Raw genomic sequence first — 23,075 nt, 5'->3', positions numbered from 1 at the left:
TGTTGAGGAGGTGTGGTGTATAGCCTCCAATGTTCTGGGCAGAGAGGAAGTTCCCAGGCTAGTGTGCCTTTTCTTCTTTTGTTCCTTAATTACTTGAGGGATATCTTGAGTGATTTCTTGAGTGATATCCTGAGTACCACTTAGGTGGGTCATTAGGTGTGGATTAGTTGCTAAAGCCTTTGTGTCTTGACCTCTTGAACTTTGTGAAGAGTTTTTCTGAGAAGATGGCTGTACTGCACTTAGTTGTGCTCTGGCTTGGCTTCGTGTATAGGGGCGAGCTGTGGTTTTGTGGCCTGTGCCAGCCAGATCTGTGTGGGGATTGCAGGGGGGTGCAGCATCCGGAGGTGCCACCATGGTTTGCCCAGCCACGTACATTGGACAAACAAACAGACGAATAAATGCACGTATTGCAGAACACAAGAATGCCGTCAAAAAAGAAGAAAAAACTTCCTCTCTTTTCCAACACATGAAAGAAACAGGACACGAAATTAATTTTGCAGATTCCAAATTGCTCTTTAACATGGAACATCACCACAAGAGAATAATCATGGAAGCCATCGAGATAGAGAAACACCCTCACAACATGAACAAGCGTGACGACACATCCCGCTTGCCAGACATCTGGAAATTAGCCCTCCCCACAAAAACTGACACCAGATCCAGAGGCACACAGAACGCCATCACCAATCAACCACACCAGACCCAAACCCAGACCCTCTCCACAGATAAATTACAGACACCATCCAGTAGCCAAACCATGGTGGCACCTCCGGATGCTGCACCCCCCTGCAATCCCCACACAGATCTGGCTGGCACAGGCCACAAAACCACAGCTCGCCCCTATACACGAAGCCAAGCCAGAGCACAACTAAGTGCAGTACAGCCATCTTCTCAGAAAAACTCTTCACAAAGTTCAAGAGGTCAAGACACAAAGGCTTTAGCAACTAATCCACACCTAATGACCCACCTAAGTGGTACTCAGGATATCACTCAAGAAATCACTCAAGATATCCCTCAAGTAATTAAGGAACAAAAGAAGAAAAGGCACACTAGCCTGGGAACTTCCTCTCTGCCCAGAACATTGGAGGCTATACACCACACCTCCTCAACAGTATTTATAGGAACTCAAACACTGAGATCCTGCTCTGTTCCAGTAACAAGAAGCCGAAAGCACCAGCCTGAAGATGACGAGTGAGACCTCGTCGAAACGTCGCCTAGACACCCCAACTTTTACACGGGAAGACACCCGAGGACACCAAAACCTGCAATATATTATTTACTAACTACATGCTTTTAATTGTCAAATGTTAATAGCCTATTTCTGTTGTGCAAATTCTAATAACATAGAGACTTATGTTTATCAGCTTGCTCATAATCCACCCTATATGAAAAGTTAGTCTTACTAATGTAATTCCTGTTGATTTATGAGGTAGAGTGGGACTACGGGAGAGGAGGGGGAGCCCCTGGAGCTGCGTGAGTCCTCTGGCCACTTCATGTGTTTACAGCAAATTTCTGCAGCAGGAAGCTTTGTGTATCTAGATGTTTCCCATATGAATGGGACTCTTGATCTTCCAGGGTCTTTATTCCATGGAAAGCCTCCATGAATACACAAGGCTCCCCATTGCAGCACTTTCCTGCAAACATATAATAATAATAATTTATTATTTATTCCCCAGGCACTCTGGGCAGCTCCCAACAGAATTAATGATGTTGATGATGATAAAAATGTGCATTAAGAGGGCTGTTTGTGTATCTAGGTACACAAGCATAGGTACACTTATCAGAACCATGTGCATGTTTATTCAGGAGTAAGGCTCACTACCTTAAATGGGGCTTACCTATTGTATATATATCCTAAGTGTATATATTGGGTGCCCTGTGTATATATTTAAGCTGTGCAAAAATGACATACTTTGTTTCTCATCAAAACTCTCAATTGCTTACCCTTAGGACATGATGTTTCAACTCCTACGAGGGCTTGATTTTCTGCATTCGCACAGAGTGGTCCACCGTGATCTGAAACCGCAAAACATTCTAGTCACCAGCAACGGGCAGATAAAATTAGCCGACTTTGGCCTTGCAAGGATCTACAGTTTTCAAATGGCTCTTACATCTGTGGTAAGTTTCAATGTGTTCTTTCTTTAAATCTAATTTCAGGATTTAGTTTTGCATAGATGTTCTTTGGTCGTTATTTTAGAACAACTAAATAAAGCAAAAGATAGGTGTTACTATTTGAGAAGCGTTACAGTTGAACTTTATCTGAAGCGATTGCCATTACTGCAGGGTGGTAAATTATTCCTACAAATTGCTGAATCTGACTGCTCAGTCCTGTACTTGTTTCCGTGGAAGTAAGTTCATGAAAAGTCCAGTGTACAAAGAATCAAAGCCTGATTGACATTCCAAGACGATATACAAAGGTGGATTTGCCTGAATATTATGCTTTTTTTAATCTTTTCCTACTTCATTAAACTGTTTTAATATGCAGTGACTGCACATTACACAGGAGGTATAGTACAGTTGGCATTTTTCCTCCCCTTCTGAATCACATCTTGATAGTGCTTAGAAGGAGGTCTGCGAGTTTCTTAAAAGATAATGTAGCAGTTGCTGCTTTGCTCAGCAGGCAATGTGAGTAGAGTTCACAAGAGGGAGAAAAATAAAATATGGCACCATGAGCTTGTTTACATGACTATTTGTAACCTGGTTGTGCATCAATTAATTGCCATTTGTTTATGGCATTGGAGTAGGAAAAATATGAGATGATCAGATATTATTTCCTTGGTCTTGTAGTGATATTTGGGTCATCATATTAGTCAAACAAGAATTTAAAAATAAAAACGGTCCACTATGTGTCCCATTTTCAGTTTTTTAAAAAAGATTGTGCTCTCCAAGCATGAGCAAAAAAACCCGCCTGCCTCTCAAGCAAACCTTACAGTTCTAAAATGTGCAAGAGAATTTGTAGCAGATCTGAAGCTTAAGCTTCCTAGTAATCTTAAAGGGCTGCTCCAGAGGCGCAAAGGAACATATGAAAGCTGCCCTATACTGAGTCACACCATTAGCCCATCTAACTCATTGGCAGTGGCTCTCCTGGATTTCAAACTGGGAGTCTCTCCTCACCCTACCTCATGCATGCAAAGGAGATGCTTCATCACTGAGCTACAGTTCTTCCTGGACATCCCATATGGCAGGGTCTTATTACAGAAGTGGCCTTAACACTATATGCAAATGATAAAGAATACCCCTAGCTTATAGCTACATTCTGCTTCTTAAATAAACAAGGTCAGGTCCAGGTATATATGTTGGCATGTGGAGTTTGTCTGCTGCAGCAGAAGTTGACTTTAGTTAAATGAACCCTTGCCTGGAGCATACCTTTAGTTGAAAGGTATTCAGACTAAGGCTTTGGTATAAAATAAGAAAGCTTATGTTTACTAAAGGAAGTACACTCTTGATAGGAAAGCATTCTGTAGTCCTAGCTGCCTATCTGGTTGGAGAAATGAAGAAAGCTATGCTTATCCCTTTATTCTCAGAAGACAAATCCAAACTGACCGCTTGCCTCAAGGTCCAGAGAAAGAGTGTGAGGAGGAGCAGGAAATTGTAAACAGGATGCAACCTAAGACTTGCTGGTCATCAAAGAGCTAAAGTGGTCTGCATAGAGATAAAGGTACAGAGATAGGAAGCTGGAAATCTTATCTCTCTTAACCCATGCAAACCTCTCTCAGCCAGCTGACTTGCATCCAGACTTCCAACAGCAGTTGGGAACAATGATATAGAACATTACACTGCTGACACTGCTCCAAACCTTACGAGGGCTCCTGTGTGCCACATGGATCCTGTGGTTTAGTTGCACATTGAGACAGCCGATGCCTACAATCTCCATTCATAGTATAGTACAGTGTTTCCTAACCTTGGGCCTGCAGCTTTTTTTGGACTACAATCCCCATCATCCCTGACCACTGGTCTTGCTAGCTAAGGATGATGGGAGTTGTAGTCCAAAAGCAGTTGGAGACCCAAGTTTGGGAAACACTGATATAATAGAACTGTAGGTAGCACCTAATAGGTCATCTAGTCCAACCTCCTGCTCTAAATCATTATCATTTTCCAGCTAATGGTTCCCTTGCAGATATCTGTCCAAACTGTCCAAAGAAAATGACTTCACATTGCTGAGCTTATCTAAATCATCAGGAAGCTCTTCCTAATGTTTAACCTAAACTCTTCTCCCCAGAGTTTAGAGTCTTCGCTTCTGTTCTTCACCTTGAGAGCGAACAATTTGGGAGTCACTTAACAGATGTTTCTATACAGGACTGGGTACCTCATGTTCTAGGAGCTGTGCACATAATGAAGTTATAGAAAGTCCCCTGTCAGGGTTATCATTATGATCAGTCGACATGTGAACTCTCTGTCATTTCCTACAGCGGTGCAGTATATTGAGGCCAGATAAAGAATTATTTCTTGAAGTATCAGTTCTTTCCCAAGATACATCCTCATTCTCTGACTACAAAGGAACTCCTCTAGTGGAACAGAAAGAGCCGTGAAAGTAAGGCAGCATAAAGAACTGATCCAGCCTAGTTGACTGGGTGCTGCAAACCGATAACTTCAAAGTATTTTAGCTGCAATGATTACTTCCCAAATAGTAAAGCATTCTTTTGGCAGGTAAACCTTCTGGGCATATTTCTGTCATTTGTAATCCCTTGATGCTTCCTCTGATAAATGAATGGAAGCCTCAGAATAAATCGACACATGTTTATGTAGAGAATACCAGTCCCGGAGCTAGGAAATCGGAGCAATTGATAGTCCTATGTTGAACATCTGGGCTTGTTCTCAGAAGCAGAACAGTGGGGACAAGTATTCAGTGTCATGTGGAGTTAAACTGTTCTGCAAGTGTTGGTGCTGGCTCTTGGGAAAGCTTTGATTAGAAGAGGCGGGAACTGTTCAAATCTTTGGAGAGCTTCTGCCAATTGGATTTGATTGTGCTACACAGGATAGACCGATGGCTTGACTTGATATGGTGCAAATGGACATGATAGGTTGCTTCATTCGGGGGTATAGTAGAAATGGCACCAAAAATTGCAATGAATGCAGTGAGCTAAGTAATTTATTTGGGGGGGGGGGGGAGGTAAAGCCCAGTTTACCCAGTTTATCTAAAGCCACAATGTTGATATAATCAGACGTTTGTTTCAATGACAGTTTGGTTTACATGCTATTTTATTCCAAGAATGGGGAGCCTTTGGGACTCCTGATATTGTTGAACTACAACTGACATCAGCCTCAGTCAGCCTGTCATGGAACAAGTACCCTGCCAGAAAGGGTCACCAACATAATTAAAGGTAAAAGGTAAAGGTACCCCTGCCCGTACGGGCCAGTCTTGACAGACTCTAGGGTTGTGCGCCCATCTCACTCAAGAGGCCGGGGGCCAGCGCTGTCCGGAGACACTTCCGGGTCACGTGGCCAGCGTGACATCGCTGCTCTGGCGAGCCAGAGCTGCACAAGGAAACGCCGTTTACCTTCCCGCTAGTAAGCGGTCCCTATTTATCTACTTGCACCCAAGAGTGCTTTCGAACTGCTAGGTTGGCAGGCGCTGGGACCGAACAACGGGAGCGCACCCCGCCACGGGGATTCGAACCGCCGACCTTTCGATCGGCAAGCCCTAGGCGCTGAGGCTTTTACCCACAGCGCCAAAGGGATAGCCTTTTATTTATTTATTTTTATACATTCATATTGTGCCTTTCTTCCATTGTGGAACTCGGTGGGGGGGGGTGTATGTGGTTCCCAGGTTCTTAACCTATCCGAATACTGACCAGACCCTGTCTTGCATAGCTTCAACAGGGTGGTGGCCTCACGTGCCTTCAGGCCATACGCTGAACCATCTACATATTCTACATGTTTACTCTTATTAATAAATCAGAGAAGCTATGGCCCTCCAGATGTTGCTGGACTAAAACTATTTAACATCCCTGATCAGTGGTCATGCTGGCTGGGACAGCTGAGTCCAGTTATATTTGGAGGCTTCTCAGATTCCTAAGATCAGCAGTATACAATCACGTTCATATAATCAGCAGTAGAGTTCATATATTAACATATATAGTTAATATATGTCTATTCAACTGTATTTTTCATCTCATGTGTGACTTCACTCTCCTTTACTGAACATATACTGTACCATTTGCTATATTTGTATGGCACTGCTATGGTTAACGAATACCCAATCTGAAACTTCAATGCAACAAAGGCCTGGATAGTGTTAAACAATTTGTTTCATTACAAGCTATCTTTACCTTATGTAATTCGAACGGTAGAAATTTTAAATAAGTAGAGTCCCATCCATCGTATCAGTTCTTGTGGGAAAATATGCTTCAGTGACTTACTGGCACTGGCTATGGAATGTGGCATTTAAAAGTACCTTTTTACAGTGGGAAAGAATTTGGTCGAGAATAAACAGTCTGACCTTGTTAAATGGACCAAAGTCTGTACAGATCCTAGTTCCAGAAAGCTAGTTTCTACTAGACTGTGAAAGAAAGCTCAGTTTGCAATTAATGCCATTAGGAGTGGGAAGGCTTTGGAGAGTCCTGCGCACTGTGTAAAGCTAAATGTTTCACATCAAAAGTGTGGAATTAAAAAGCCATATATAGCATTATTGTCTTGATATAATCACGTTTGAGAGACGTGATTTATATTTATATTTGGAAATAGAAATCGAAAATTAATAATAATAATAATAATAATAATAATAATTTTTTCCACCCCCTTTTGTGGAATGCTCTCCCCAAGGAAGTTCCACTGGCCTTCATTATACACCTTTAGGCGCCAGGCAAAAACGTTCCTCTTTAACCAGGTCTTTGGCTGATTGACATCCAATGCCCTTTTAAATGTGCTGTGGAAGGGGGATCATTGGTTTGTTTCTGTTCTTATTTTTATTATGCATTTTGTTTTTTTTATATTTTATGTTGTGAACTGCCCTGAGGTCTACGTGCATAGGGCAGTATGAAAATGTAATAAATAAATAAAAATACGAGAATCCGGACCATAGGAAGCAGCCTTATTTCAAGTCAGAGTACAGTGCTGTAGAGGTGGTTCAGGCAGGAGTCTTCCCCATCCCTACCTAGAGATACCAGGGATTGAACCTGCAAAATGTATGCTCTCTCACTGAAGCTGTGGTATTCAGAAGTTCTTAGAAAAATACAGATCTACTTCGTTTTGCAGCACTAGCATCAGAACTCTGAGACACCCCAAAGCCCTTCAGCTGTATAGATTAGGAGTCATATGATGCAAGAATCTGCAGAAATTAATTTACTATTTCAGACAATTATCCTGAATGGATCTTCCTAAGTAAACATTCTAAATATCAAAAGAGTGAGAAAATAAAATATATACTGAATACTTTGATAAATAGTTATTTCCCCTAATGAATATGTTAATTCACATTAAACTTCCACCCTACATCTTCTACATTGAAGACAGACACAAAGGATTCATTCAGCTTCTCTTCAGTCTCCTTTCCCCCCTTTTGGACACCTTTGACTCCCTTGTTGTCCAAAGGGCCAACTGCCTCCCTTAGCCGGTTTCCTGTTCCTAATATATTTAAATAATTTTTTTATTGTTGGTCTTTTAGTCAAGAAAGCGAACTGTGGTATATTAACATAAGATGGTTTCAGCTCAGTACAAGTCAAGAGTTAGGGTAGAGTTTACCTTTGGCCAAGTTTAAAGGCCGTATTAAAACAAAACAAAACAGAAACAGCAGCAAAGAATGCTTCTTTTGAATCTCTGCATTGTTTCCAGATTTTTATAACCAGTGTAAACATTACCTGAACTTTATCTGAGCTTCCTGAATTGCCTTTCATTTTGTAACACCAGCATTTACCATACAAAGGTTGGCATAGTTGCCAAGAGCAAGCAAACCTGCCTCACCAAGCAAGCTTAGCATTGAACAGATTGTATATTTGCAACCATTCTCAATGGAGTAACTTTCTGAAAGCTACAAGCACAGTAGAAGACTGCAAACCAATAGCTGTTCTTGCCTTTCCCATCCTTTCTAAATGTGATTTGGGTTACTGTTGGACAGCCATAGTCATCATTTGACTTCGACTGGATATGGACATCTTACCTCAACTCCCCAATGCGTTCAGATCCCGGCGACTAGAGTGCTTTCCCCTACAAGGCCCTTTGCTATTTCTGATTTAAACTAATCAGATTGTAGAATCATCTTTCTACATAGGGATATCACCAGCTGGATTGAGATCTAGGAAAGTTCCCACTGATTTTTTGTTGTTGTTGAAATCACTACAAATGACGTTTACATATGCGTAGCCTGACCTCCATAACTGCACCAGTGCTTAGGCATAGATTTGAATATACAGAGCATTTGGCCTCTCAGAAGAGAGGAGGAAGTGGTGCAGTTTTAAAAGGAAAACCTTAATAATCACAGGCACAAGAGGAGAAGGAATGGAGTATTGATTTGCCATGGTAGCCCTAAATTTAAATGTTTTGTCTCCTTGGATCTCTCTTTGGCATCCAGGTTCCCTTAGCCTAGGTGTGTGTGGGGGGGGTGTATTCAGTTTCCTAATTGATCATAAGGCATTCGATTTTCTTTTTATATCCCTGCTGCTTGGTTTACTGCATAGCTGAAATTCTTTCCCAGTGAATATGTGAAATATTATAGCCTGGATTAGCAATTAATGTCACAGATGACATACCTTTGTTCTACGCATTACTGAAGGTAGGTGTCCAACAAGGAACTTTTCCATCTCAATGATTTTTTTTTAAAGCCAACCACAAGACATTCCTAATAGGTAAAGACAAGTGGGAACCCGTGAAAAAATTTCCATTGTTTGTGCACTTTGCTCCTGTCTTTTACATTGATGTTGCTGCATTCCCATCCCCTTTCCGTGCATGTGTGAAATACGGGGTCTTCTTTTAGCTCTGTGATTTAGATCCCAGATTTCTGTTCATTGCATGAACAATTCTGGTGCTTTTGATGTATCTGAAATATATGAACTACATAAGATGGCACAGAGAGTGGGAAGGGCTGTAGCTGAGTGGTAGAGTGTTTGCCTCGCATGCAAAAGGTTTCAGGTTCAATCCCTGGCATCTCCAGGTAGGGCAGGGAGAGACAAAAACAAAATGGGACTAATAAAATAATACTAGTTACTCTGACCTGGTTTGCATGTCACATTAAAGCATAGTTAAAATAAACCATGGTTTAATGTGAGCAAGCAGCGGGCTGGTGGTGGATGTTACTGAAATATTGGACCACCACTGCTCCCTCTGCTACCAGGAAATGTGTAATGGTCTGGCTTGTCATGTTGCCTAAACCTAGGCTTGTGATTTGTTTCCTTCAAACTAGCCACATTCAGTAAGCCAAGAACAAACTTTATACGTATATTTTGTAGTAATACTACTAGCGTTATGCCCATATTGCATGGCCTTAACAGTGGGGGATTTGGAAACTACGGCAATTGCTCAAGTGTCCAGAAAATGGCGTGGGATTGTCATACTAACTGGTTTTACACATCAGTCATAGCTTGGTAGCAAGTGAAGCGAATGAAGAGTGAGCCTGGTTTGTTGTTGGATCCTGGGGGAGAGGGAATGGCTGTATGCGTCAGTAGATTAGCCGGCTGATTAAGAAGAGGAAGTATATGTTGTAATTGCATGTTGATGAAAAGAGTTTTTAATCTCCCATTGCTATTATATCTGGAGCATGGGGGAGGGGAAACATGGGGGGAGGGGTGGGGAATCTATTTAAAATACCAGACTAATTAATACATTCAAGAGAATGTTACAGACATATTTATAAGCCCTGGAATTTCCCCTACTGTTTAGCTCTGCTTGCAGCCATGCATAATGGCAATCTGTGGTCCATTCCGTATCCCAAAGAGAGAGCGGATGGAGGTGCAGGGTGGGGAGGGGTGCAGAGAGAGCTCCCTCAGTCCCCTCCCCTCTGGTCCTTTGCTGCTGGTGCTTTCCCCCCATGGCTTTTCATGTCAGGACTTCCATAATTAAAGGGAGGAAAGTAAATTAATTACATGAATATTAAAAGGTTACTCATCCGTTTTAACATTTGGTCACTAGTTGGCTAATGAAAAGGAACTCGGGGGGCTGGAGGCCTGCCATGCTGCTTCTCCGCTTTCTTTAGTAGGCCACATGCTGAAGCAATGATTGTGCGTGACAGATTCTGGAAACAAAGAGTCTGCGCGCAGCTCATCCAGACGGAGCATGCTTTGCTAAATTGCACCAATAGCAGGGTGGCCTACAGGCAAACAAAATGGTTAAACAATACATAATAAAAGTTTTTATTTGGTATTTCCTGTGAGGCCGTGCCAGTTGCCAAGGGGTGTTCTCTATTTCCACCTCTCTACACCCCCCACCCACCCCCCCAAAAACTTTGGTTGTATTAATTGTTGACCACAGCTGGCAAAGAACCAAACTAGCAGGGACAGATAAGGAAGGAGGGGAGGGGAGGGGTGGGGTAATGGCATCTGGACATTGAAGAGCAGGGGGGGAGCACAAAAAATTACAGCATATATCTGGAATTTTCCAGCTAACGATGTGCGGATGTGGTAGTGCTAGAGAAAAAGAGCCAAACTGAGACTGCTTTGTTCGGTAAGAGAGAGGCCCCCTGTAACATTCCTTTTAGCTGTGTATATTTTGGCTTCAGTTGTGCAGTGTTAACTATATGCTGTGTATGGAGCACATCAGTTGTTAGCTGCATGTATATATAGAGATAGATAGATTTTGTTGCAATCGATAAAAGACCGTCTGTGGCACATGAAAAATTTGGTAAAGGGACACCTGGAGCTGCTTGGAGTGTTTTGATATTTGTGTAATATTAAGGGTTGGGGGCAGATGCAAAAAAATGCAAGACTTCACAGCAACAGCTGCCTTTAGGGGACACACAGATGCAATGAATGCTGCCTTTTTAAAACCCATCAATGAAGTGAAAGAATTTAGAGCTAGCTGATGTAATGAAAAGACCAGTGACTTAACATAGTTGCTTGGGATAAAAATAGGAAGTGAAGAAACTGATATAACCTTTTCTGTTCTGTTCTTTATTCCTAATCATTAAGCAATTGACTCTTTGTTAAACAGGGGAGTTTTACAGTATGCTGAGTGATTATTCACAATAGCCCTATCACCACCACCCCTGGCAGTAATCATAGCAAGAAAACTGGGAGCCAAAATGATTTGCTGTTGTTGTGGGGAAGACGCTGAAGGAAACCACAACAACTAATTCGAAATACGCTGTTAAACTGCAAAAAACAAACAAACCCCAGAGAAATTGAAAGAACAGAAACCAAAGGTTAAGAGTCTTAAGGGTACCATATAAAATGCGTAGGCGTAAAGACGTCATCGACCTACGCCTCGGACTGCATGTTAAAGTTGCCAGATTTAGTAGCCTCCAGGAGTATCCGGCCCTCAGAAGTCAGGCTAGGATCCAAGGAGCTGCTTTCGGCATTGCCAAGGAGCTTCAGCATCCCTGTATAATGGTTGCAAACTCCGCCCTTTGAATGGGAGACTCCCATACTGTAACACATACTGCTTTTTGAGAGCCCCCTCCTTTTCATTCTGCTTGCCATGCTGCGTAGGGGGCTGCCTTTTAAGAACCACTGTTGGAGAATGTTTGTAGCTTAGTGGTGGAGCATCTGCCTTGCATTTAGAAAGTCCTAGGTTACAGCATCTACCAGGTAGAAGTGGGAGAGATTCCCGTCTGAAACCCTGGAGAGCAGCTGCCTGTCTGTGTAGACAATACTGAGCAGGGATGGATCTAATGGTCTGACTCCATATAAACGACAGCTTCTTACGTTCCTACATTCCTTGAGTGCCTGTAGTTTCCTCTTTCCATCATAGTAGCAGTGAAAATCTACGCAGGTTTGCTCACAAGTAAGTAGATAAATAGGTACCGCTCCGGCAGGAAGGTAAACGGTGTTTCCGTGCACTGCTCTGGTTTCACCAGAAGCGGCTTAGTCATGCTGGCCACATGACCCAGAAAAACTGTCTGTGGACAAATGTCAGCTCCCTCGGCCAGTAAAGCGAGATGAGCGCTGCAACCCCAGAGTTGTTTGTGATTGGACTTAACTGTCAGCGGTCCTTTACCTTTTTTTTAAGTCTTTCTATATTGAGAGGGGCTTACTGTATAGGATTGCTCTGCCAGCCTTTTCTGGTCTATGGCACCCAGTTCAGACACCTTAGATGATAGTTTGCCCAAATCAGAGCTGTCAGGTCTTCTGATTTTCTCTCTCAGGATTGTGGGTATTTTCCTAAACCCTAATTGTAAAATGTTAAAACGCTTAACATTGCAGTGTACATAAAATTTAGAAAAAAGAAAAGAAAAAAATATAGAATTACTTACAGTCCAAAAGGCTTGTACAAAATAAAGCAGGGAGAAGGAAGAGAAAACAGGAACATAATATGCAAAGATGAGGTCAGCTCATTGTCCGCTCTGTGAAACGCTTCCGATGCTCCTGAGTCATTTCTGGTTATTTTGTTTATTATTATATTAATAGCCCACATTTCCTCCAGGGAGCTTAAGGTGGAATGTATGGTCCTCCTCCGCCCCTCCATTTTATCCTCACAGCAACCCTTTGGGGTAGGTTAGTCTGAGAGACTGTGACAGGCCCAGGACTACCCAATGAGCTTCATGGTTGAGCGGGGATTTGAACTCTGGTCTCTCAGGTCCTAGTCCACACTCTGACTTCTACACCTCACCGGCTCTCTTTCCATATCAGCTCCCACTGAAGAAACATCAGCCACCTGAGCATTTAGCCAGCAACCTCCGTAACAAAACTCTGGCTGTCACCAAGGAAAGGTAATGGGCAAAACATTTTGGAAAAGTGGGCTTCGTGATTATGAGATGTTACTTACTTGGGTGGTTGAAATCACAAACAAGTATCACAAGGTATTGGTCCTGTCCCATCTAGATTGCTGCAAGGAACGGCTGTTTTTGCAAGTGCTTGCCTGCTAAGCCTTTCATTTCGTTTCATTTCTTCCTTTCATACTCCTATGCTAACCTTGAATGATGAAACACCATTGGGAAAGTGTGCGGTAGAAGTTGGGAAGGGGGAAGAGCCAAGCAGGGGTAAAGACTGCCAGTCTTTTCCTTGCAGGGCTTCAAATATCTTTAAGAGCAGCATGGCAGGCAGGCATCTAACAGGTGAAGCTATAGCTGGCTTGGAAGTTTAAATTTTAGGAAAACTCACTGCAGCCAAACATTGGCAACCCTTGCAGCCGTACATGCAGGGGGATTGTAGGGGCTGGGCAGGTGTGGGAGGAAGCCACAGCATGGAGGCTGTAGAAGTTAGATTGCTTTATAAATTAATGTGCCCATCAAGTTTTGTAGTTGGGAAAGGTTGCAGAACATGCATCAAGTTTGGTTAGCAAGTAAAATTTCGTAAACGTTTGAGGAAAGCAATCAGCAGATGTGTAAGGCAAACTGGGAATAGAAGGGTGACTTGTTTGCTCTGCTTTGCTTATCCAAAAAAGGAGAAACTGAAATCTGTGAGGTGCACCTAACTCCTCTCTGTGTTGAATCCTCCCTTTTTGCTTCAGTCTGTCTTTAATTTCAAGACCAATTCCTTTAGTGAGAATATGCCAGGAGGAGGAATCACCACCACCAGTTCCAGCAGTGCTCATTGGCTAGGCAGGAAGAAAGCATTTCTTCCTAAATTGGATGCTTCCTTCTCTCCTGCAGACTCAGTATGCTGTTTCACAACCCTGTAATCTAAAGTCCATTGTTTGCTCTTGGGAGAACCTTCACGCTTTGTGGCAAACAGAGGGGGGGAAAGAGGGAGTGTGTTGCCCGTCTACCTCTGGCTTGAGTGACCTTTTGGGAGGAGAGAAAGGGAGCTCTCTCCTGTGACCCTGATAGTCTGCTGGGAGTCTACTCTTATCCCAGCATTCCACGGCTGCCACAGCCTGACAGGTTTATGCCCGGAAGGGGGCAACTGTGATTCCGCGGGAAGGCATTTCCTTCCTAAAGCTCTTGTGCCCACAGTCTCCAAAGGGTTAACAAGGGAGCTACTTTGAAAACAGAGGCAGAAGGTCATTGGCGGCAACAGCAAAGGCTTGTGGAGCCTGCCATCGAGAGCCTTTGACCCTGCATTTCCCACCCAGGGGATTGTAAACATTGGCTTGCAGCCAGGGCGCTCTAAAGAACTCCTCTGTCCTACATGGTTACAGGTTTTAGTGGAAACTGCAACACACCAGAGTTATTTCTGCATGTCCCGAGAACACTTCTGTTCCAGGGGAAGAGATGGGGTTGTGGGGGAAAGGGAGAGAAATGTGCCATCGCTATGCTGGAATTTGAAAGCACAGAGATAGGCTTGTTTCGTGGTGCTTCGCATGTAACATAGCTGCCTTTCTCGAAAACTTCCTCAACTTGGAGGAATGTGTAGAATGCTGTCACTTTATCAGTAGCCATAAGAGCCCTTTTTATCTGGTGTTTGTTAGTAACTAGCAATATCATTCTTATCTTGCTGCCCTTTAGCTGGATGTTATGCTCTCGGACATGAGAACTAGAAACATGAAAGCGCTTATTACCTTGAACATTCTTTGGCATTGCCTTTTTGTCATTGACCCTTCAGCATGTGAAGAGAAGGTGCTTTTCCGAAATGCATAATAAACAAGCCTGCTCCGGACGTAGCTAAACAGGTTTTAATTTCAAGTACAATGGTTGCAACTTGAATTTTAGACATATCAGAAGCTGTGATGGGAAATTTCTTCAGGATTTTAATTAGAAGGAAGGCCAGATGCGGCCTGGCCCCTTACTTTCTGTTACTGTTTTTACTTTTTTGCCAATTAATTTTTATTCATTTTCCAAATTTATAGCACATCAATGCCAAATTAAAACTAATTTAATCCAATTTTTGTCTGTTACTGTTTTTAAAAGACTAGAGGGAAGCTATGATTTGACTAAAATTTGGGGAGTCAGGAAGTGAAGCTTGTGGGTTTTTAAATTTTAGGATTCCAACTTTTCCCTCATAATTTGTTCATTGTCTTTGTTGATCTGTTAATTTTAAAACTTGTTTGTTTGTAAATGAATAGTGTGGTTTGATAGTTTATATGGCTGTGCATGACTCCTCAGTTGTGCTTCTCAATCTTGGGAACCATTCTGCTAAATTTGGCGACTGTTGGTTCAGTTTGGAACTTTTAGGTCTATCATCTTGATTCAAAATGGTGTTAAACAGTATTCAAACATAGGCAAAACCAACTCTTCCTTCTTGGGAACTGTCATGCCACATATGCTGATAATATCTCAAGAAGCATCTGGATGGACAGACAGACAAACCACTTTCCAAAATACTTAGAAGATCAACCAATAAGGTCTCTAAGGCATGCTTGGAATTAGTATGTGGTATCTAACAGTTGGCTGTGGGTGTTACAGCTTCAGATAGGCTTGACAGCGGACCAGAAATAAATGTGTTGGCCTGCTTCTGTGGCTTTAGATAGAATGCATTATCATCTACCAATGTCTGTAGATCAGTCTACTGTTAAAGCACGAGAGTATGGGTTTTTTTTAAAAGAAAATGAAAATCTAGCTGAAGATGCAGAAGATGGTGATTAAATTTGATTAGATTTATATCCTGCCTTTCCTTCCAAAGGAGCACATGGCATCAAACACACAAGCGATCAAACATCTAACAACAATTTCAATGCAGAACATGTCTATTTTAAAAGTCCTGTCTTCAGTATGTGCTGAAAAGGCAACAGAGATGGGATCCCTCAGAAATGAAGCTTGTGTGGTCAAGAATAAACATGAGAAAGTGAGGCCTAGCTATGCTTTGGCCAACCAGTGTACTTGATCCTATCTGCTTGCTCGCTCTTGGTTCTAGCAAGAGAAATCTTTGGTGACCAGTGCCATGTGGGCTTTAGGGTGGCCAGATGCAAAAATAGAGCAGGGCACCTGCCCTTGGCTACTTGTGTAAAATAGGGAATGCCGTCTCCTGTTTTGCATCTGGCCACCCCCAACTTCACTATATTGTGACCTGCACCAGTTCATCATCTAGATGAAGTCCGTATTACTAACCTAATACTATCCATTGCACCGCATACCACTGATTGCAAGGAATGCCAAGGTAAATATACTTGCCTCATGCAGAGTAAACTGTGAAAGCTATTTGAATGCATACTTCTCCCCTCAAATTTCCCGTAGGGTGCCCTTTCTCACGAAGACCTCAAGAAGTAACCTCTCTGCTACGAAGAGTTATCATGGTAATTCCACACCACAGAAAAGAAAGAAACGTGAATGAACTATATATAGTTGCTTAATGGGCTTTCTCACATATATATATATATATATATATATATATATATATATATATATATATGCTTTCGTAGATTTTCACGGGTACAGGTATATATATATATATATATATATATATATATCCATTCCTATTAAAAATGGTTAGATTTTCTATAAATGAGAAATGAAATATACTGGTAGTCTTACTTATGTAATCAGGGCTTGGTTAGAAAATTTAAACTGCAGTTCTGTCTAGTAACAATTGCATACACATGCGTAATGCATGAGACTTGATGAAAAAAATCACTATATCGAGATGAAGTGCCTTCCGCTAGTGTTTATATATACACATGTTCATGTGCATTGAGATACCTAGAAATGCTTTAGAACAGCACCAACATTCTAGGGATGTGGTTCTTCCTAGAAATATAGCATAAAGTTCTGATTAGTGTTTTGGTTAAACCATCAAAGGAAACAAACAGTTCTTATATTTAACTCTCATAGCTGTTCAATTTTTCTTTCCTTTTCAAGATTCAGATGTTCTAATGCAGCACATAAAACTGTGCTTATTAAATTGGAAGTGCTGTGGAAGACAATAAGAAAATACAGTTGAAAAAATAATTCACACACACTGAACCGTAAAAGTAATTTATGCCCCATAGAATCAAAAGTAGTGTCAGGGGTGGGATTGCCTTCACAAACTAATAATTAGAAAATATGGTTTCCTTTCTAATAACATTGTTTGAAGTGAAAGTTACCAAGTTCAGAAACAATTATTTTAGTTTTGTTAAAAAGTCCTAGAACTTAGTTGCTGTGGTGAAGATGGTGCAAGGAACAGTTAGGGAAATATACAGGTTTTCCATATCCCAGAGAGGTGAGAAAAGCAAACTGTCAAGTATAGTAATTTTAGTCTTATTAGTGAAAATCTGAACATAGTTGTTCAGATAAATACTGCTGAGTTTAATGGTACTTTCCCCCTAGTAAGAATGTTTAGGATTGCTGTCTTACAAACCCTTGCAAATTATCTTTTCTCAAGTAGAAGTATAATTGAACTTGAGATTAGCAAGATGCCAGGTGTCTATTGATGCTGATGTGCCCCCACCCACTATTATCATTGACCATTGGGCATACTGACTAGGCTGATGAGACCTTTAATCCTACAACATCTGAAGAGCCACAGGTTCCCTGCAGGCACAGCATTGGACTAGAGTCTACTTTATGTACAAGGCTATCTTTATGAATGAATTCATTCTTCAAAGAGCCCCGAACCATATAGACTAACTGCATGAATGCACTATCCTCCCTAAAGGTCAAGAGCAGTTGACAAGACACAAAATGTTCCTTTTGAGCGTACAAAGTCTTACAGTGCTGGCTATCTTCTCATAACATGAAATCAGGTACAGCATTAACAAACACATCAGTGAAGGAAGAAGCGTAAACCAAGAAAGAATCCACGCCTCTGTTCTTTGTTTTGGTCTTATTCTTTGTATAGAGCCCTTTCATTTGTTAAAAAAACCAGCAAGATAATTGCATCATAGAGGAATCATAAAGAATTATAGAATTGCAGAGTTGGAAGGGACACTTAGAATCATCTAGTCCAAACCTCTGCAGGGCAGGAATATGCAGCTGTCCCATACAGGATCAGACCTGCAACCTTGGTGTTATCAGCACCATGATCATGATTTGGTAGATCAGTTGTTGATTAGCAGTTGTGGAACAACTGGATAACTGTATGTGGAAATCCTTTTGATTTGCTTTTATTTTTTATGTTTGTGATATATGAAATTGCCGTACATTAAATGGAGGTATTCCCCAAATACTCTTTTCAGTGCCAAATGCCTGGTGTCACACTTTTGCATTAAAGGTAAAGGTAAAGGTACCCCTGCCCGTACGGGCCAGTCTTGACAGACTCTGGGGTTGTGCGCCCATCTCACTTAAGAGGCCGGGGGCCAGTGCTGTCCGGAGACACTTCCGGGTCACGTGGCCAGCGTGACAAAGCTGCATCTGGCGAGCCAGCGCAGCACACGGAACGCCGTTTACCTTCCCGCTGGTAAGCGGTCCCTATTTATCTACTTGCACCCGGGGGTGCTTTCAAACTGCTAGGTTGGCAGGCGCTGGGACCGAGCAGCGGGAGCGCACCCCGCCGTGGGGATTCGAGCCGCCGACCTTTCGATCGGCAAAGCCCTAGGCGCTGAGGCTTTTACCCACAGCGCCACCCGCGTCCCTAACTTTTGCATTATTCTCTCTCTAATCTAACCATGAATTAAATGGAATCGTGATGAATTAAACATGCTAACCAGATACGTCAACACTCTGTTTTGGGTAATGTTAAAGCCTAAAGCTTTGGGTTTATGTTACAATGCAAACTCGTACCACAGAGAGAAGGCACAGAAAAAAATTGATTAACCATTTTGATTGCAGCTGAGATCCCAAGAAGCTAATAAGAGAGTTTCTACTGACTCCAGCAGAACTAGATTGCACCTTTAGTCTGCTATACTAAACACCCCTACTTAGGGAATAAGCTCCATTGAGCATCTAGGTATATGATTGTGCTATTGTCAACCTTGCCATTTGGCTCTGCATTACCTATATAGTTAAGTCTGTACAGTCATACCTTGGAAGTCGAACGAAATCCATTCCAGAAGTCCGTTCCACTTCCAAAATGTTCGAAAACCAAAGCACAGCTTTTGATTGGCTGCAGGAAGCTCCTGCAGCCAATTGGAAGCCACGGAAGCCCCATCGGACGTTCGGCTTCCAAAAATAGTTCGAAAACACTCACTTCCGGGTTTCGATCGTTGGGGAGCCGATTTGTTCAGGAGCCAAGCCATTCAAGATCCAAGGTACAACTATATTACTATTTAAAAACAGATCTTATTCTTAGGAGGGGACCTGGTTTGTCCTTCCTTCAGCATGTCGTAGCACTCAAGGGCACTTCTACATACCCATAATGATGCAATGCCATTGTTTTCTTTTAGAGATGAAACATCCCTCTTTTCTGGCTTACCTAAGCAAACACTTTTGTAAGTGAAAAATAGAAATAAAACCAATGCAGAAGAGGAAGTTCTGCTCTGGTGTTGAGCTCACCATATCCTGCCTTCAGAATAATTTCCATTTCTGCTTATCTGTTTCTGTGAATGGAATGTCCGCAAATATTTATTTGGTTTCTCTGGTGAAAAAGGGATGAGGCAGAGGGAAATGATCTTCATGAATCAGTCACTGCAGATTCGCTGCATCTCTCAGAGTTGTTTGGGTTGTTTTTTTAAGTGAGAAAAATATCCTGTGGTTATTCTTTGCATGCAAGTTCCTTGAAGGCAAGCGGAAACATTTTACCATTCTTAACATACAGATTACACACCCTGAGAGACCCCTCCACACTGAAAAATTACACTGAAGCACGGCAAATCTGATGATTGAAATGCAACCTGCTCTTTCCCTGTAAAAATTTTGTGCAATTTCTAAATTAATAATTTTTGCCTCCCCACTTCTCTAATCCATTACCCACCTTATAACATGTATTTAAATACATAAAATACAAGGAAGAGCAAGCTTGCAATGCAAGGCCTTTCCGGGGTTTTATCTCTTTTCAGGTAATGCTTCTAAAAGAAAGGAAATTACATATCCTGACATTCAAATTACAGCACTGGTTTCTGGGAAATGCTCTCCCCCTCCCCCCCCCCCCCCGCAAAGTTTCATGCTGGCAACAGGAATTGCTGTGTGGAATGAAGGTGTGCAAATGTCTTTGGCATCTTAAGGCTGATGCCCATGACATCACTGGTGAAAAACTACAGAACTTTTCCGTTCACATCCCGTTTTGTGAACTGTTTTAAAATTATCACAGTTCAAGGATGCATTCCATCCAGCCAGAACTGAGGATGTGAAACAGGACCAGTGAGTGGTGCATTCTGGGAATATGGCCTGAGGAGGTAGAGGGGAGGTGCCTAGGTAGAGCCTATTTAGCTCTCAGGAATCTACCTAGTCTGCTAGAGAGCCACACTCAGCTTGTGGGCCTGAGGGCCCCCAAACTTGCTTTTGAGTGTTTTTCTTCTTCAGTACTGTGAACATTATCATGGCTGCTCTCTGTAGCAAGACACACACACGCCTCCCATGGAATCTGTTTGCATAGATGGAATACTATACAACTGGGACGTGATTGTAGCTCACATGAGTGTTGTGACAATAACATGGGAAGACTGTAGAAACAGAAATCACAGCTGCACCTTCCCCCCTTTTCTTTAAAAAGAAGCACATTCGAAAATACATACAGTGATACCTTGGTTTTAGAACGGAATGCGTCCCGGAAGTCCATTCGACTTCCAAAACGTTCGGGAACCAAGGCGCAGCTTCCAATGGACTCCCAATTGTGCAGGCACGCCGGAAACAATAGCGGAAGCCGCATCGGACGTTCAGCTTTCCAAAGAACGTTCGAAAACCGGAACACTCACTTCCGGGTTTCGATTGTTCAGGAGCCAGAATGTACGAGTGCCAAGGCGTTCGACAACCAAGGTACGACTGTATATGCTAACAAGAAGAAAGTACTCAAAGTGTAACTGCTTACTGTGAACTTCCTCCCACAGAAAAGGGGTGCAGCATGACTGCCACAAAAGTTTGTGATACATCAACTAGTATAACATTCATTCCACCATTTTTTCTGCTTCTTCCCTGAAAACAATAAAGGGAATAAGCAAACCATAAGGGATAAGCAAATCTGTCAGTTTTGGTTCCTCCCAGTTTCTTGTTTTTCCAGTCTGAAGTTCAATTCTCCGGATTTCCACGTCAGTTTGTGATTTCTTTTAAGCAAAATTCCTCTTGGAACTTCAGCATTTCAGTGTCCGTCCCCCCCGATACACATTTTTATGCAATTTTGCTAATACAGTATAATGCATTTTTGTATTTTGTATTTCATGAATATATGCATTTTTATATGGAATAAAACCCTAGTATATGGGGTTTTGTACACATAGCTAAGCTGGAGAAGTACATTGCAAAATTTGGAGAAGTGTGAATTTTGGAATGGCTGCCTTTTGGTTTGCATTTTGTTTGAGTGGGGGCAAATTAGGTAGGTGTGCATGTAAAAGTGAACTGGGCTGAATTTCTCTCCCATCCCTAGTGTGAACCAGTTGTGGGCATAGGCCACTGTGTAACACCACTTCAGTCATGTGACAAAAGCTGAATGCTGTGGCTCAGTGGCTGTGTGCCTGCTCAGAGAGCTAACACAAGTTTACCAAGGAGTCTCATGCATGAAAGAGTCATTTGAATCATCCTAAAGAATTACTAATTTAACACCTTCCAAGCTCAGAAAGTGAATGGGATTATAGTTACACCATCCTGCTGTTGCAACACCAGTTTAGATGGTCATTTATGTCAAAAGTTCAACAGTCTCAGCTTTCTTTTGCCCTTAATTTATTGAATTCTTCCTAAAACAGATGTTGTAAGATCAAAGTGCTGAAAGGGCTTTTAACTAATTTGACCACTTGTGTAAATATCCTTGAACTCCCCTCATTTATCCCTTCAACATGTCCATTTTATATATGTTCTGTATGTTTATTCTGATTTCAGGTGGGTCTGACCAGCAAATTAAGCTGATGTGGGTGAGAGGAGGAGTCTTCCAGAAAGCTCATATCATTATTATAATAAGAAGGCTGCTTTTAGCATTCATTTCTAAATCTTAGCAGTACATTCTCTAAAGCTCCGATAATAGTTTCCTTTTCACCCTAGTAGCTTTAAGTGTTGGTATATCTCACATAACAAACTTTATTTCCAAGTTTTTCCATTTATAAATTTATAACAATGTTGTTTTAATTTTAACTGCCCAGAAAACTAAAAACATATCTGTTCACCCAAGTCTGTCCTCACCAATATTAACTTGTCTGTCACGTGGCAGATGGTATTTTCATTTAAATTTTGTAATTACTGTATAGTTTTGTTTTGCTGGTTTTATATGTTTTTATATTTGTAAACGGCTTTGGATACATGCAATATAAAGCAGTATATAAATGTTTTTTTGAAATATATAAAATAAATAAATAGCACCTAGAACTCAGCACTTATAAAAATGAAAGAGCTACGAGCCACTGAAAGTCTCCAGTCCAGCAATGCATTTTTGTTTTAGCCAGTAGCCCAGCACAGTAAAGCAAAGGAGTCTTTTCCTTCTCCTGGTAATTATCACACATATTCTTTCAGATATATTCATTTTGCTGAATCCCACTCTGCTTTTTGTTTTGCAGGTTGTCACTCTATGGTACAGAGCTCCTGAAGTTTTGCTTCAATCCAGTTATGCAACGCCAGTCGATCTTTGGAGCGTTGGCTGCATATTTGCAGAAATGTTCCGTCGAAAGTAAGAAATGATTTAATTTTTTTAACCGTGGTGGGACAAATGCTAAGGATTTGCCACAGCTGTTGCTGGCATCCCATTTTAAAATCTTTACATTTGTAAAGGCCCATTTGTAAAGAGATGTGCTGGGTTAGGCTGCTACGGCCATGTCTGTCTTCCTCATATTCAATGCCTGTGGCCCCGTACCTGACAAGCACATGTTGGAAATAAAGAAGCTGGTGGTGAATGCAGCCATGAGGGTTTCAGGCAGTGGACTAGCTTACCATATTTTTCACTCTATAAGATACACTTTTTCCCTCCTAAAAAGTAAGGGAGAATGTGTGTGCGTCTTATGGAGCGAGTGCAGGCTGCGCAGCTATCCCAGAAGCCAGAACAGCAAGAGGCTATCCCAGAAGCCAGATCCCTCTTGCTGTTCTGGCTTCTGGGATTCAGAATAATTTGTTTCTTGTTTACCTCCTCCAAAAACTAGGTGCTTATCGTCTGGTGCATCTTATAGAGCGAAAAATACGGTAACTCATG

At 41.8% G+C, this 23,075-nt stretch overlaps 1 protein-coding gene across 3 annotated transcripts in view; it reads left to right on the top strand.

The window, feature by feature from the left end:
* CDK6 (cyclin dependent kinase 6) overlaps positions 1-23,075 on the top strand; it is a 98,019-nt gene that overhangs the window by 46,859 nt on the left and 28,085 nt on the right. For all 3 annotated transcript variants that reach the window (XM_028751320.2, XM_028751322.2, XM_077936937.1), the window contains exons 4-5: positions 1,951-2,118; positions 22,450-22,559. In XM_028751320.2, coding sequence (XP_028607153.1) covers positions 1,951-2,118; positions 22,450-22,559 — 278 coding nt within the window. The remainder of the gene's footprint in view (positions 1-1,950; positions 2,119-22,449; positions 22,560-23,075) is intronic.

This window comes from Podarcis muralis, chromosome 12 (genome assembly GCF_964188315.1).
Source record: "Podarcis muralis chromosome 12, rPodMur119.hap1.1, whole genome shotgun sequence".
Taxonomy (NCBI): domain Eukaryota; kingdom Metazoa; phylum Chordata; class Lepidosauria; order Squamata; family Lacertidae; genus Podarcis; species Podarcis muralis.
This window is presented reverse-complemented; position numbering and strand designations above follow the sequence as displayed.